The following is a 15,420-nucleotide window of genomic DNA, read 5'->3' as shown; positions in this document are numbered from 1 at the left end:
AACATTTCCTTCTTTCTTTACTCTGAAACCCTGTGATTCAGGTTTAGCCAGTTAGACAATCCCATTCCTTTGGCCACAGTGATTAGTTCAGGAATGGGAAACCATCCAAGTTGGGCCAATTAGAGTAAATCCTGTGGCTTCTGTAAAAACAACTGAGAAAATCTACTCTTGTTTTCCTGCTCAACTTGAGTTTGGAGAGATGAAGACCTGGGTTCCCAGCAAGTCATACTGCCACCTCATGGAGCCTGAAAACAAAATCAAAATGAAAGAAAGTACAGCTGAGAGTTGGAGAAATGCCAGGTTCTGTTGAGATCATTTGAAGCCTTGAATCTACCTGTGTATCCCTTATCCTGGAAGGTAGTCAATACATTCTGTTTTGCTGAAGACAACTGAAGCTGTGTTTGTAAGCATGTACAACTGACAAATTCCAGCCTATACATTAAGCATAAATGTGACGTCCAAGATATATCCATCTAGGCCTACTTTATAAAGAATATTTTAAAATTTAGGAATGATATTAAATTTTATCAGATGTTTCTTTTGGCTTCTTTAGAGATTACCGTTTATTTTTATTTTCCCCTATTAACATAAAAGTTGTGCTATAGACTTATCAATATTTTGTTCTTGAAATTTTGTTCACTGCTCTTTCCCCAGTATTATACATATATAGTAGCATATATAGTAGGCCCTCAATAAAATATTCAGTGAATGAATTAACTGCTGTACTCAATATACAAATATTTTACTTAAGATTTTTGTTGTTGTTGTTAGGCGGGGCGCAGTGGCTCATGCCTGTAATCCCAGCACTTTGGGAAGTCAAGGCCTTTTTTTTTTTTTTTGAGATGGAGTCTCGCTCTGTCACCCAGGCTAGAGTGCAGTGGCGCGATCTCGGCTCACTGCAAGCTCTGCCTCCTGGGTTCACGCCATTCTCCTGCCTCAGCCTCCCAAGTAGCAGGGACTACAGGCACCCGCCACCACACCTGGCTAATTTTTTGTATTTTTAGTAGAGACGGGGTTTCACTGTGTTAGCCAGGATGGTCTCGATCTCCTGACCTCGTGATCCGCCTGCCTCGGCCTCCCAAAGTGCTGGGATTACAGGCGTGAGCCACCACACCCAGCCTTTTTTTTTTTTTTTTCGAGACAGAGTCTCACTCTTGTTGCCCAGGCTGAGGTGCAATGGCGCAATCTCAGCTCACTGCAACCTCTGCCTCCTGGGTTCAAGCGATTCTCCTGCCTCAGCCTCCCAAGTAGCTGGGACTACAGGTGCACGCCTCCACACCTGGCTAATTTTTGTATTTTTAGTAGAGACGGGGTTTCACTATGTTGGCCAGGCTGGTCTCGAACTCCCAACCTCAGGTGATCTGCCTGCCTCGGCCTCCCAAAGTGCTGAGATTACAGGCGTAGCCACCGCACCAGGCCTACTTAAGATCTTTTTATGTTGATAGCTAAGACTGGTCTCTCATTTCCTGTTTTAGTCTTGGGTAGGTTCTGGTATCAGTGTTATGTTATGCAAATTTTCCTTCCTTTTCCGTGCAATTGGAGCATTCATTTTAAAAAGGATTGGGGCTGGGCACAGTGGCTCATGCCTGTAATCCCAGCATTTTGGGAGGAAGATTCTTGAAGGAAGAGCGAGACTCTCTCTCAAAAAATAATAAATAACTATATAATAAAAAATAAAACCCATTGGAATTATCTGCCTTTGCATTTGAAAATGTTCACCTCACTTGCAGAGTCACCTACTCCACGGCCTTTTGTGGGGATTGTCCCTCGATAATTTTCTCAATCTCTTTCTTCTTAGGTAAACTTTGTTAATTTATTTTTTTTTCTAGAAAACATCCAAGTTTTCAAATTTATTTACAAAAACTTTTTATTATTTTTAAATTTCCTCTGTATTAGTGATCATTTTCCCTTCTTGTTTTTAATTTTTACAGTGGGCTGGGCTTAATGGCTCACGACCATAAACCCAGCACTTTAGGAAGCCAAGGCAGGAGGATCACTTGAGCCCAGGAGTTCAAGACCAGCCTGGGCAACATAGCGAGACCCTGTCTCTACAAAAAATACAAAAATTAGCTGAGCATGGTGGTGCATGCCTGTAGTCCCAGCTACTCATGAGGCTGAGGTGTGAGGATCACTTGAGCCTAGGAGGTAGAGGCTTCAGTGAACTGTGATCATGCCACAGCCCTCCAGCCTGGGTAACAGAGGGAGACCCTTTCTCTCTAAAAAAAAAAAATAATAATAATAATAATTTTTACACTGTGATATTTCAAATTGGCTTTTTGGGTTGTTGTTGTTGTCATTGTTTGAGACAGGGTCTCGCTCTGTTGACTGGGTTGTAGTACATAGCTCACTGTAACCTTGAACTCCTGGGCTCAAGTGATTCTCCTACCTCAGCCTCCCAAGTGGCTGGGGCTATGGGTGCATGCCACCATGCCCAGCTAATTTTTAAATTTTTTGTAGAAACAGTGCCTCACTATATTGCCCAGGCTGATCTCAAACTCCTGGCCTCAAGTGATCCTCCTGCCTTGGCCTCCCAAAGCACTGGCATTACAGGCATGAGTCACCAACACCTGGCCCTCAAATTGGTTTTAGGTTGTCTGGACGAAAGTTGTATCTACCAAACTAAATGTGTACCAAGTGAGATATCCAAGGTCACTTAGCAAACATTCTGTTAGGGATAATGTAAACATGAAAAGAACTTTAAGGATTTTTTTTTTTAAGTCTGTTTTTGGAAACAACCAAGAGGAGAGACAAAAGGCACTTCAGTGAGGACTTTAAGCCAGTGACAGCAGGCCTTATTCAGTATGCTCATTTCCTACTCTGATGTATGGATAAACACAATATGCTCCATAGAGATTCTCTGTGGTGCAGTTCACACTGAGTGACTGGGGTTAAATAAATACAGGATTTCCAAATAGTTTAGAATAATAATAGATCAGTCTGAATCACAGCAGTTGCATGGAGACATTACTAGGTAATCTCTTGGAAAAATAAAAAATCAGAATAACCAATTATGTCCACCAAAAGAAAACACTTCATTTCACTTTTGCTATCTTACAGGGATCAAAAAATTCTTCCAAAGTAGGCATGTAGGGCAACACTCCAATCTTTCTAGATTAAGTATTCTCCTTCTGCAGGGAGTAGCATAAGACATCAATATATAAATAATTGCTGCTTGAAATGGAAAAATAAAATAAAAAAGAGATGCAAAAAAGTGAAAACTGTCCAAAGTAGCAGTCCACCCCCTCGCAGCTGTAAATTACTCATCAGTCATTAATGTCATTGTTCTGAGCTGGAGCTGAATCAGCCATTACCCTGGCTAGAGTGAAGCAGAATTTAATCTATCTTTTCATTATAAGGCTTTTATTCTATGCATCAGTAGCAGAGGAAAGACCAATGCTTTATAGCAAGAATTCTATCCAGCTTGACTCTGGAACAATTTGGTTCTAGGTGAATCAGTTACTGTCAGTAAAAACAAGAAAAGTAATTCCTTCCTTGCCAATTTTCTGTCACAAACAATCTACAGAGATAAAGGAAGAACAGAATTGTTTACTTTTATATCTGCCTCACATTCTCTGGAATCCAGCTACTCAGATTCATTAATATATGCTTTGCTCCATATATACCATGTTTAAAGGCAAATGCTTTAAATAGAACAAACCGTATGAAATATTAAAATTTCTTAACAATTTTGAGTAGTAATTCTCTAACTTTTATAAAAATATTTTCTTTGATCCTGTCAAATATGTATAAGCCTAAGACATTAATAAACATGACTTCATTAAGAAATAGAACCTCATAATTTATCTGGAAAAAAATGTACAATGATATGCAATTAAATCACATTTGCATATCTATCATAAAGAGCTCTATTTACTGGTAGATATAAAATTTAATATAATTAGTGAGAAGTTGTGTTACAACTGATTTCTTGAATTTTTGTACCTTTTAACTTGATACAAAGTTAAGGGTTTTTTTTGTTTTTTGTTTTTTGTTTTTTGAAACAGAGTCTCACTCTTTCTCCCAGGCTGGAGTGCAGTGGCGTGATCTCGGCTCACTGTAACCTCCACCTCCTGGGTTCAACCAATTCACTTGCCTCAGCCTCCCGAATAGCTGGGACCACAGGTGTGCACCACCATGCTGGCTAATTTTTTGTATTCTTTTTATTAGAGATGGGGTTTCAACCATGTTGGCCAGGCTGGTCTCAAACTCCTGACCTCAGGTGATCTGCCCACCTCAGCCTCTCACACTGGGATTACGGACGTAAGTCACTGCGCCTGGCCTAACTTGGAGTTTTAAAGGTAAGCTAAACATTTCAAATAGGTTTTGCTCGAATTATCCCTCACCCACTCATCTTTTTTGTAATATCTTCACATTCCTCACTTTAATCTTTCCATTCATGTAGGTATTACTTATGACAATCTCCTGTTGCTCCAGTTACCTTCTAAATACTACTCTACCTTTTTCAAAATACACATGTATTTTTCTCTTCTCCCCTTTTATTGATTTATTTGAAAAAAGTTGCATTTTTTTTCTCCTGCTACCACTATATAAACAACCAGCAGGTAAATGTAAATTAGATTTAGTATTTTGCAGATATTTTCTGTGGACCACTACACATAGAAGATTCTAGTATTTTTAAACAAATAATGTAGAAAGGTACTCACCCACAGTCCCTTCTGTGCCATCCATTTCCTTTGGGATATAATGTGCAGAAAGATCACTCTGAAGGACTTCATCTGATGTGGCTCTGGCTAAAGCAGCAGCCAAAAAGGAAGGGCAATTACTGCAAGAAAAAAGATAAAAGGCTATTTTCAGCAAAAGAATTAGGAAGTAATACATTTAACATTATTAAATTACATAGTAATTATAACATTGTCTCAAAACAAAATTATACCTTTAAACAATATTCAATAAATATTTGTTGAGTAGGCACTCTGGGCACTGGGTATATATTGATGCATAACACAGACATGGCTCCTTACCTAAAGGAGCTACAGACAGATGACAAACTAATAGGATATAACTTAAAAGCGGGATAAGTTTGTTTCTGTTTGTTGTTTGTTTTTTAGATGGAGTTTTGCTCTGTCACCCAGGCTGGAGTGCAGTGGCGTGATTTCGGCTCACCGCAACCTCCGCCTCCCCAGTTCAAGCGATTCTCCTGCCTCAGCCTCCCGAGCAGCTGGAACTACAGGCATGTGCCACCACGCCCAGCTAATTTTTGTATTTTTAGTAGAGACGGGGTTTCTCCATGTTGGTCAGGCTAGTCTTGAACTCCCGACCTCAGGTGATCTGCCCACCTTGGCCTCCCAAAGTGCTGGGATTACAGGCATGAGCCACCACACCCAGCCCAGGATAAGTTTTTTTTTTTTTTGAGACGGAGTCTCGCTCTGTCACCCAGGCTGGAGTGCAGTGGCGCAATCTCGGCTCACAGCAAGCTCCGCCTCCCGGGTTCACGCCATTCTCCTGCCTCAGCCTCCTGAGTAGCTGGGACTACAGGCGCCCGCCACTGCACCCGGCTAATTTTTTTTGTATTTTTAGTAGAGACAGGGTTTCACCGTGGTCTCAATCTCCTGACCTCGTGATCCGCCCGCCTCGGCCTCGCAAAGTGCTGGGATTAATAGGCTTGAGCCATTGCACCCGGCCAGGATAAGTTTTATAGAGGAAACACACAGGATACAATGACAGAGAATAATAAAGAGGGGTATGTACTTAGATAGAATGGTCAGGAATGCCATACCTTAAAGGATGAAAAAGACTCAGTTATGTGGGAGTGGGAAGTTAGGAGAGAATACTCCAGGCAGAGAGAATAAAATTTATACAGAACCTTTTTTTTTTTTTTTTTGAGACAGTCTTGCTCTGTTGCCTAGACTGGAGTGCAGTGGTGCAATCTTGGCTCATTGCAATCTCTGCCTCCCAGGTTCAAGCTATTTTCTCATGCCTCAGCCTCCTGAGTAGTTGGGACTACAGGCGTTATGTCACCATGTCTGGGTAATTTTTGTATTTTTAGTAGAGATGGGGTTTTACTATGTTGGCCAGGCTGATCTCGAATTCTTGACCTCAGGTGATCCATCTGCCTCAGTCTCCCAAAGTGCTGGGATTACAGGTGTGAGCCACTGTGCCCGGCCAATACAGAACCTTTTGAGAGCTTGTTATAATCTAAGGAACTGAAAGAAACCCAGAGGAAGTGAAGCATAGTGGGTGAGGGGAAAGTGGCACAGAATAAAGTCAGAGGAATAGACAAAGACCAGATACATGGGCCTTTTAGGTGATGGTAAGGAACTTCTATTCTTTTCAAAGGGTAATAAGAATTCACAGAAGATTATGACCAAGACAGTGCCATGGTCAGACATATGAATTAAATTATTGCTTTGACTCCTATATCAAAGGACATTAGAAGGGAGCAAGAATGAAGGAGGGTGACCAATAAGGAAGTTGTTATAACCCAGATGAGAAGAAAAAGAGTGAGAAAAAAATATAGAACTTGTTGATGATTGGATGTAGAGGTGAGAGAGGGAGAGAAAGTAATTAAGTCTGAGTCCTGGGTTTTGGTCTGAGCAACTAGGTGAATAGTAGAATCACCTGCCAAGATGAGGAAACCAGGAAAATAACAAGTTTGTGAAGGAAGTGGGGTAAAGTAGAAAACAAGAATTCATTTTAACATGTTAAGATGGAAATATTGGCTGGGCATGGTGGCTCATGCCTGCAATCCCAACACTTTGGGAGGCCGAGAAGGGTGGATCACGAGGTCACGAGTTCAAGACCTGCCTGGCCAACATGGTGAAACCCCCGTCTCTACTAAAAGTACAAAAATTAGCTGGGCGTGGTGGTACACGCCTGTAATCCCAGCTACTCGGGAGGCTGAGGCAGGAGAATCACTTGAACCCAGGAGGCGGAGGTTGCGGGGAGCCGAGATCGTGCCATTGCACTCTAGCCTGGGCAACAAGAGCAAAAACTCTGTCTCAAAAAAAAAAAAAAAAAAAAAAGATGGAAATATCTGAGATGTCCTAGTCAAGGTGTCAAATGGTTAACTGGATATTCTAGTCTGGCATTTGAGATGTTAGGAAATTTGGAAGTTGCAAATGTATGGATGATATTTAAAGCTACGGAAATAGAAAAGACCACTGATATAGTTTGGATATTTCAAATTTCATGTTGAAATCTGATCCCCGATGTTCAAGGTGGGGCCTGGTTTGGGTCATGGAAGCAGATCCCTCATGAATGGCTTCGTGTAGTCCTTGTGGTAATGAGTTAATTTTTGTGCTATTAGTTCCTGTGAGATCTGATTATTAAATTAAAAAGAGCTGGGCACTTCCTCCCCTCTCTCTCTCATTTCCCAACATGTGATCTCCACATGAGGGCTCCCTTTTGCCTTCTGTAATGAGTGGAAGCTTCTTAAGCCCTCACCAGAAGCAGATGCTGGTGCCATGCTTCTTGTACAGCCTGCAGAACTGTGAGCCAAATAAACCTCTTTTCATTAGAATTTACCCAGCTTCAGGTATTCCTTTATAGCAATTCAAAGCAGACTAAGACAATCATATAGGGAGAAAACATAAGAAGAGAATTGCTCTAGATCAGTGATCGCTACGTGCCTCCTGGTTTCCCCTCTGGGAACGAGAAGATTATCCTATGCCACACCATTGTATATTGGGTTACAGTGGGAAAGGGAGTAGATAAATTGCCTTTTTAGCTCATAGGTTTTCAGTCAAGTGGAACACTAGTTAAGGAGCTGTCATTAAGAAACTAGTACTCCAGGCCGGGGGTGGTGGCTCATGCCTGTAATCCCAGCACTTTGGGAGGCTGAGGTGGGCAGATCACAAGGTCAGGAGTTTGAGACCAGCCTGGCCAACATGGTGAAACCCTGTCTCTTCTAAAAATACAAAAAAAATTAGCTGGGTGTGGTGGCGGGAACCTGTAATCTTAGCTACTAGGGAGGCTAAGGCAGAAGAATCGCTTGAATCCGGGAGGTGGAGGTTGCAGTGAGCTGAGATCATGCCACTGCACTCCAGCCCGAAGTGCAAGACTCTGTCTCAAAACAAACAAACAAAAAGAAAACAAAGAAACTAGTACTCCAGCCCCACAGGCTGCCCTTGGCAGATATCCCCCTGGGCCATCCAAGCAGCCATATGCCTGTGTCCTGGGCCTGAGAAGCAGTTCTGTGAGCCACTGCCAGCAGGCACACCTCCAAGCAGTAACATTCCCATGCCTGTGGCCTGATAAACAGCCTCACAGGCCCATTCCTGGACGCCATGACCCTAGGCCTGCCCATGCCCAGGGCCTGAGAAACAGGCTGCAGGTCTTCTTCCAGTGGATATGACCCCATGCTGGCCAAGAAACTGTGTGCCTGCACCCAGAAGAGGAACAGCCTGGAGGTCCCACCCCAGGCTGTCATACCTGCAAGCTGGGCAGCCATGCACATGTGCCCCCAGCCAGAGTAACAGTCCATGGCCACAGCCTCAGCAAGCTAGACCCCAAGCTGGTCAACCCATGATGTGCATGCACATGTCCCTGACCTAAGAAATAGTCCAATGGTCCCAACCCCAGTAAAGCTACATGACTGCTGCCATAAACTCTTAACAGCCTAGGCCACTGGGACACTCACAAACATCACTAGTGCAGATTACAGCAAAAGAAACTACACCACTGTGTCCACCTAGAACCATAGCCAATGCAGCCATCCATCTGATGCCCCAAGACTCATCCACATGACTAAATCTTTCCCTATGAAAACTACTCCATAAGATTGGAAGAGGTGACTGTTCCACCAGATGTGTAGAAATCAACATAGGGACACATCAAATGTGAAAAGTTGAGAAAACATGACTCCTCCAAATGCACATAATAATTTTCCAAGAACAAACCCCAATCATAAGGAATATATAAAATGCCAGAAAAAGAATTCAAAATAATAATCTTTTCTTAAAAATTTGAGATGAAGGTCTCATGATATTGCATAGGCTGGAGTGCAGTGGCTATTCAAAGGCATCCTACTATTAATTGGAATACGTGTTTTGATCTGCTCCATTTATTTTTCTTTCGTTCTTTCTTTCTTTTTTTTTTTTTTTAAGACAGTCTCACTCTGTTGCCCAGGCTGGAATGCAGTGGTACAATCTCGGCTCACTGCAACCTCCACCTCCTGGGCTTAAGCAATCTTCCCACCTCAGCCCCACCAAGTAGCTGGAACTACAGGCATGAGCCACCAGCCTAATTGTCATATTTTTTGTAGAGACGAGGTTTCACCATGTTGCCCAGGCTGGTCTTGAACTCCCGAGCTCAAGCAATTCACCCATCTCAGCCTCCCAAATTGCTGAAATTATAGGTGTGAGCCACCACATCTGGCTGACCTGCTCTATTTCTGACCTGAGCTGGTTCATCCCTCCCTAAGCAACTTTATGGTTCTCTGCTCCCAGAAGGTCACCATATTGATGCCAAACTTAGTGTAGACACAAGATTAGCATAATGCACTACAGGCCAGAACTCTTGGACTCAGGCAATCCTCCTGCTGCAGCCTCCCAAGGAGCTGGGACTATAGGCATAAGCCATCACATGTGGCTCAAAATAATCATCTTAAGGAAATGCAATGAGATACAAGAGAATACATATAGAACAGTTAATAAAAAATCAGAGAAATTCAACAGAGATATCATAAAAAAAGAACCAAACAGGAATCTTAGAGCTGAAGAAATCAATGAATGAAATAAAAAATACAATAAAGAGTTTCAACAGCAGACTAGACCAAACAGAAGAAAAGATTTTTGAACTTGAAGACAGGTCTTTTGAAAAAACTCAGGCAGAAAAAAAAAGAAAGAAAAGAAAAAAAAATGAAAACAGCATATAGGATTTATGGGACACCATTAAGCAAACAAATAATTGCATTATGGGCATTCCAGAAGGAGAAGAAAAGAGAGATGGTGTAGAAAATATATTTAATAACATAACAGCTGAAAACTTCGTAGGTCTTGGGAGAGACATGGATATTTAGATCCAGGAAGCTGGAAAGTTCCCACATAGATTCAACCCAAACAAGTCTTCTCTAAGGCACCTTATAGTCAAAAAATAATTTTTTTTTTGAGATGGAGTTTCATTCTTGTAGCCCAGGCTGGAGTGCAATGGTGCAATTTTTGGCTCACTGCAACCTCTGTCACCCGGGTTCAAGCAATTCTCCTGCCTCAGTCTCCCAAGTAACTTGGATTACAGGCACCCACCATCATGCCCAGCTAATTTTTGTATTTTTAGTAGAGACAGGGTTTCACCATGTTGGTCAGGCTGGTCTCAAACTCTTAACTTCAGGTGATCCACCTGCCTTGGCCTTCCAAAGTGCTGGGAATACAAGCATGAGCTACCACACCCAGCTGTCAAATTGTCAAAAGGCAAAGACAAAGAAATAATTCTAAAAGAGAATTCCTTTTCAAAAGAAAAGCATCAAGTCACATATAAGGGAATCTCCATTAGACTAGCAGCAGCTTTCTCAGCAGAAACTTTACAGGCCAGGAGAGAAAGGGATGATATAGTCAAAGTATAGAAAGAAAAAAAACCCAGCTAGCCAAGAATATTACACCCAGGAAAGCTATTCTTCAAAAATGAAGGAGAAATAAAATCTTTCCTGGACAAGCAAAAAATAAGAGAATTCATCACCACTAGTCTAGTCCAAGAGAAATGTTCAAGGGAGTCTTACATCTGGAAATAAAAAGATGATAACTGCCCTCATGAAAATATGTGAAATTATAAAATTCACCAGGAGAGGCAACAGAGAAAAAAGAGAAGGGAATAAATAATCTTACCACAACAGAAAAATACCCAACCACAAAAATAAATAATAGGAGGGGAAGGAACAAAGGTTACACAAAATACTCAGAAAACAGTCAATAAACGTCTGGAGTAAGTACTTATCTATTAATAATAATCTTGAATGTAAAATGGTTAAAATTCCCAATTAAAAGAAACTGGCTGAATGAATTTAAACAACAACAACAAAGCAAACCAACAAAAACAAAAACAAGACCCAACTATATGCTGTCTACAAGAAACTCACCTCATCTATAAGGATATACACAGACTGAAAGTGAAGGCATGGAAAGAGATATTCCACGCAAATGGAAACCAAAAGCAAGCAGGAATAGCTATATTTATATCAGCTAAAACAGACTTTAAGTCAAAAGCTATAAAAAGGGACAAAGAAGGACATTGTATAGTGATTAAGGAAACAATTCAAGAAGCTATAACAATTGTAAATATACATGCACCTAAGACCAGCACACCCAGATTCATAAAGAAAATACTATTAGATCTAAAGGAAGAGACAGATGCCAATACAATAACAGTTGGGGACTTCAACACCCAACTCAGCATTGGAGAAATCATCTAGGCAGAAAATCAACAAAGAAACATCAGATAAACCATAGCATAGCTCTAACAGACATTTACAGAACATTTCACACAACAGCTGCAGAATATGCATTCTTTTTATTAGCAAATGGAACATTCTCCAGGATTGACTATAGGTTAGGACACAGAACAAGGCTAAAAAAATTTTTAGGCCGGGCGCGGTGGCTCAAGCCTGTAATCCCAGCACTTTGGGAGGCCGAGGCGGGCGGATCACGAGGTCAGGAGATCAAGACCATCCTGGCTAACACGGTGAAACCCCATCTCTACTAAAAAAATACAAAAAATTAGCCAGGCGCCTGTAGTCCCAGCTACTCAGGGAGGGAGGCTGAGGGGGCAGTGAGGAGAATGGCCGTGACAACCCGGGAGGCGGAGCTTGGCCAGTGAGCTGAGGATCATGCCACTGCACTCCAGCCTGGGGTACAGGAGCAAGACTCCGTTTCAAAAAAAAAAAAAAATAATTGAAGTCATATCAAGTATCTTATCTGACCACAATGGAATAAAACTGGAAACCAATAAGAAGTGAAACATTCAAAATTACACAAATACATGGAAATTAAACAACATGCTCCTAAACAACCAATGGGTGAAGAAAGAAATTAAGAAGGAAATTGACTAATTCCTTGAAAGAAATGAAAACAGAAACACAACATACCAAAACCTATGGGACTCAGCCAAAGCAGTATATAATATGTCTCTGCAGTAAAAATATGTATGAAAATTGGAATTAAATTTTTAAAAACTTCCTGTGACCATAAGCCTCCAGTGTTAAACATTTTCATTGCCTTATCAGTGTAATTATTGGTACACAAATGATCTAATATAGTATATACTTTGATAAACATAAAAATTAAACTTTCATTGGAGATTTTTTTTTTTTAAAGGAAGAAACCTTACCTAAGAAATCTTATCTGCCATGGTCTTGGCCTCGGTGAAATCTTGGACCTCAAGCTTGAGCCTAATGATTGCCATAATGGGATTAGACTTTGGGAAATCTTAGGGGATGTGGGTGAGTGTATTTAGTACATGGGAAGGATGTGAACTGTGTGGCCAGAAAAGACTGTGGCAGATTATTTTCAAAAAGGCCACAACAACATTCCTGGTCTGGCATGCTATTTTAGAACTTTGCCATTCCCCATAAAAAAATAGAGTCTGTTTCCCGTCCTAATCTAAACATGGGTGAGGTGTGGTGACTACTCGGATGAAAAAAATGTAGCAAAAGTGATACTGTGTGACTTTTGAAGTTTGTTGATAAAAGGCCACATGGCTTCCCCCTGGCTTCCTCTTCTTTCTTCCTCTGTCTCCCTCTGGATACTTGCTCTTGCCAAGACATCAAGCCATGAGGAAGCCCAAACTAGCCATGTGGAGAAACCACATGAACAGGCTCATGTGGATGTAGCCTGAGGTCTCCCAGGCAGTAGCCATTATCGATTGCTTGACATTAAGTTCACAAGCCTTCAGATTATTCCAGTCCCCCAGCCTGAGTCTTCCAACTGAGACCCCAGTTGGAACAGAGATAAGGTGACCTTGCTTTACCCAGTTTTAATTTCTGACTGAAAGACATTGTGAGCATAATAAATAATTGTTTTATGCCACTAAGTTTTGTGGTAATTTGCAATACAGTGACAATAACTGAAAACCCAATATTTAGAAGCTTAGTAGAAGATAAGGGACCTATAAAGACTAAAGAGAAATGGCAAAATCTGTAAAAGGAGAACCGAGATACTAGAGTATTTGAAGGAGGGGTAATGAACTCTGTCAATTGCTGAGAGGTCAAATAAGTGGAGAAAAAAAAAAAAAAAAGGCCAGGTGCAGTGGCTCGTACCTGTAATCCCAGCCCCTTGGGAGGCCAAAGTGGGTGGATCACCTGAGACCAGGAGTTCAAGACCAGCCTGGCCAACATGGTGAAACCCTGTCTCTACCAAAAATACAAAAATTAGCTGGGTGTGGTGGTGCACGCCTATAATCCCAGCTACTTGGGTGGCTGAGGCATGAGAATCGCCTGAACCCAAGAGGCAGAGGTTGCAGTGAGCTGACATCATGCCACTGCACTCCAGCCCCGGTGATAGAGCAAGACTGTCTCAAAAAAAAAAAATAAAAAAAAAAAGGCCAGGCGTGTGGCTCACACTTGTAATCCCAACACTTTGGGAGACCGAGGTGGGCAGATAACACTCAAGCCTGGGCAACAGAGCAAGACTCCGTCTAAAAAAAAAAAAAAAAAAAGGAAAATAACTATCTTTTTAACAAATGGTCAAATGGTGCTGGAAAAATTGGATATCCACAAGCAAAATAATCAAGTTGGACCCCTTCCTTGAACCATATACAAAAATTAACGCCAAATGCATCACAGACCTAAATGTAAAGCTAAAACTACATAAAACTCCTAAAAGAAAACATTGGAGTAAATCTTCATGACCTTGGATTAGGCAACGGTTTTCTTAGCTCTGACACCAAAAGCACAAGCAGAAAAGAAAAAAAATGTTAAATTGGACTACATCAAAATTTAAAACTTTTGTATCACAAATCAGTAAGTGAAAAGACAACCCACAGACTGGTAGAAAATATTTGCAAATCTGCCAGGCATAGTGGCTTAAGTTTGTAATGTTGGTACTTTGCAAGGGTAAGGTTGGGGCCAGGAGTTTGAGATCAGCCTGGGCAACTTAACAAGACCCTGTCTCAAAAACAAACAACAACAAAATAGCTGGGTATGGTGGGCACACCTGTAGTCCCAGCTACTTGGGAGGCTGAGGCAGGAAGATTGCTTAAGCCCAGAGTCCAAGGCTGCAGTGAGCCATAATCATCATTATATTCCAGCCCGAGAGATGGTGAGACCCTGTCTCAAAACAAAAAAAAATTGCAAATCATATATCTAATGAGACTGGTATTCCAAATATGTAACGAATTCTTATATTTCAATAATAAAAAGACAACCCAAAGGATCTGAATAGGCTTTTTTCCAAAGAAGATATACCAATGGGCAATAAGCACATGAAAAGATGTGCAACATCTGTGACATAATTGGAAATATACATTTGTCCTCTGCCTTGATTCCTGATACAGAGCCCCTAAAACCCTTTTGATTTCTTGAGTGATAGAGGTACCGGAAGCATCTTCTAATATTTAGTCTTTGAACCTGGTTTCTGACATAGAGCTTCCAAATCCCTTGGAATTTCCTGTATAGTCTATGAGTGCCTTTTGGTCTTATGAAGCAGTTCTTGGTGGGTTACTGGATAGCTTCAGGATGGGAACTGGTCATCAGAAAGACCAACCTATAATAAGAGGCCTGGAATATTCAATCCTATTCCCATTTTCTAGGGAAGGGAGAGAGATGGGAGATTGATCTAACAATTATTTGAACATGCCTACGTGATGAAGCCTCCATGCAAATCCTTAAAAGATGGGATTTTGGGAGCTTCTGGTTTGATGAACATAACTATGTGCTAGAAGGGTGGCATACCCCACCTCCAACAGAACCTATTATGTTTGGGACCCTTCCCCTTCAGGACCTCACCCTGTGTATCTCTCTTTATCTGGCTATTCATTTGTATCCTTTATAATATCCTTTCACAAACCAGTAAATGTAAGTGAATATTTCCCTGAATTTTGTAAGACATTATAGCAAATTATTTAACTTGGGAGAAGGTTGTAGGAACCCTTGATTTATAACCAGTTGGTCAGAAGTTTGGGAGGTCCAGACTTTTAACTGGCATCTGAGGTAGGGCATCTTGCAGGACTGAGCCCTTATCCTGTGGGGTCTGTTGTAACTCCAGGCAATTAGTGTCAGAATTGAGTTAAATTGTAAGACACCTAATTGATGTCCAAGGGGAAATGGAGAATTGGTTAGTGGGAAAACCCCACACACTTTTAGTGTCAGAAGTGCATGAGGCTGGGCAAAGTGGCTCACGCCTGTAATTCCAACACTTTGGGAGGCCAAGGGGGGACGATCACCTGAGGTCAGGAGTTCGAGACCAGCCTGGCCAACATGGCAAAACCCTGTCTCTACTAAAAATACATAAATTAGCTGGGTGTGGTGGCACGCCT

General features: G+C 41.4%; 1 protein-coding gene across 1 annotated transcript in view; it reads right to left on the bottom strand.

Moving 5' to 3' along the window:
* PPM1E (protein phosphatase, Mg2+/Mn2+ dependent 1E) overlaps positions 1-15,420 on the bottom strand; it is a 225,692-nt gene that overhangs the window by 25,116 nt on the left and 185,156 nt on the right. Inside the window, exon 2 of the mRNA XM_003272323.4 lies at positions 4,665-4,783. Within this exon, the coding sequence (XP_003272371.2) occupies positions 4,665-4,783 (119 nt within the window). The remainder of the gene's footprint in view (positions 1-4,664; positions 4,784-15,420) is intronic.

This window comes from Nomascus leucogenys, chromosome 14 (assembly GCF_006542625.1).
Source record: "Nomascus leucogenys isolate Asia chromosome 14, Asia_NLE_v1, whole genome shotgun sequence".
Taxonomy (NCBI): Eukaryota; Metazoa; Chordata; class Mammalia; order Primates; family Hylobatidae; genus Nomascus; species Nomascus leucogenys.
This window is presented reverse-complemented; position numbering and strand designations above follow the sequence as displayed.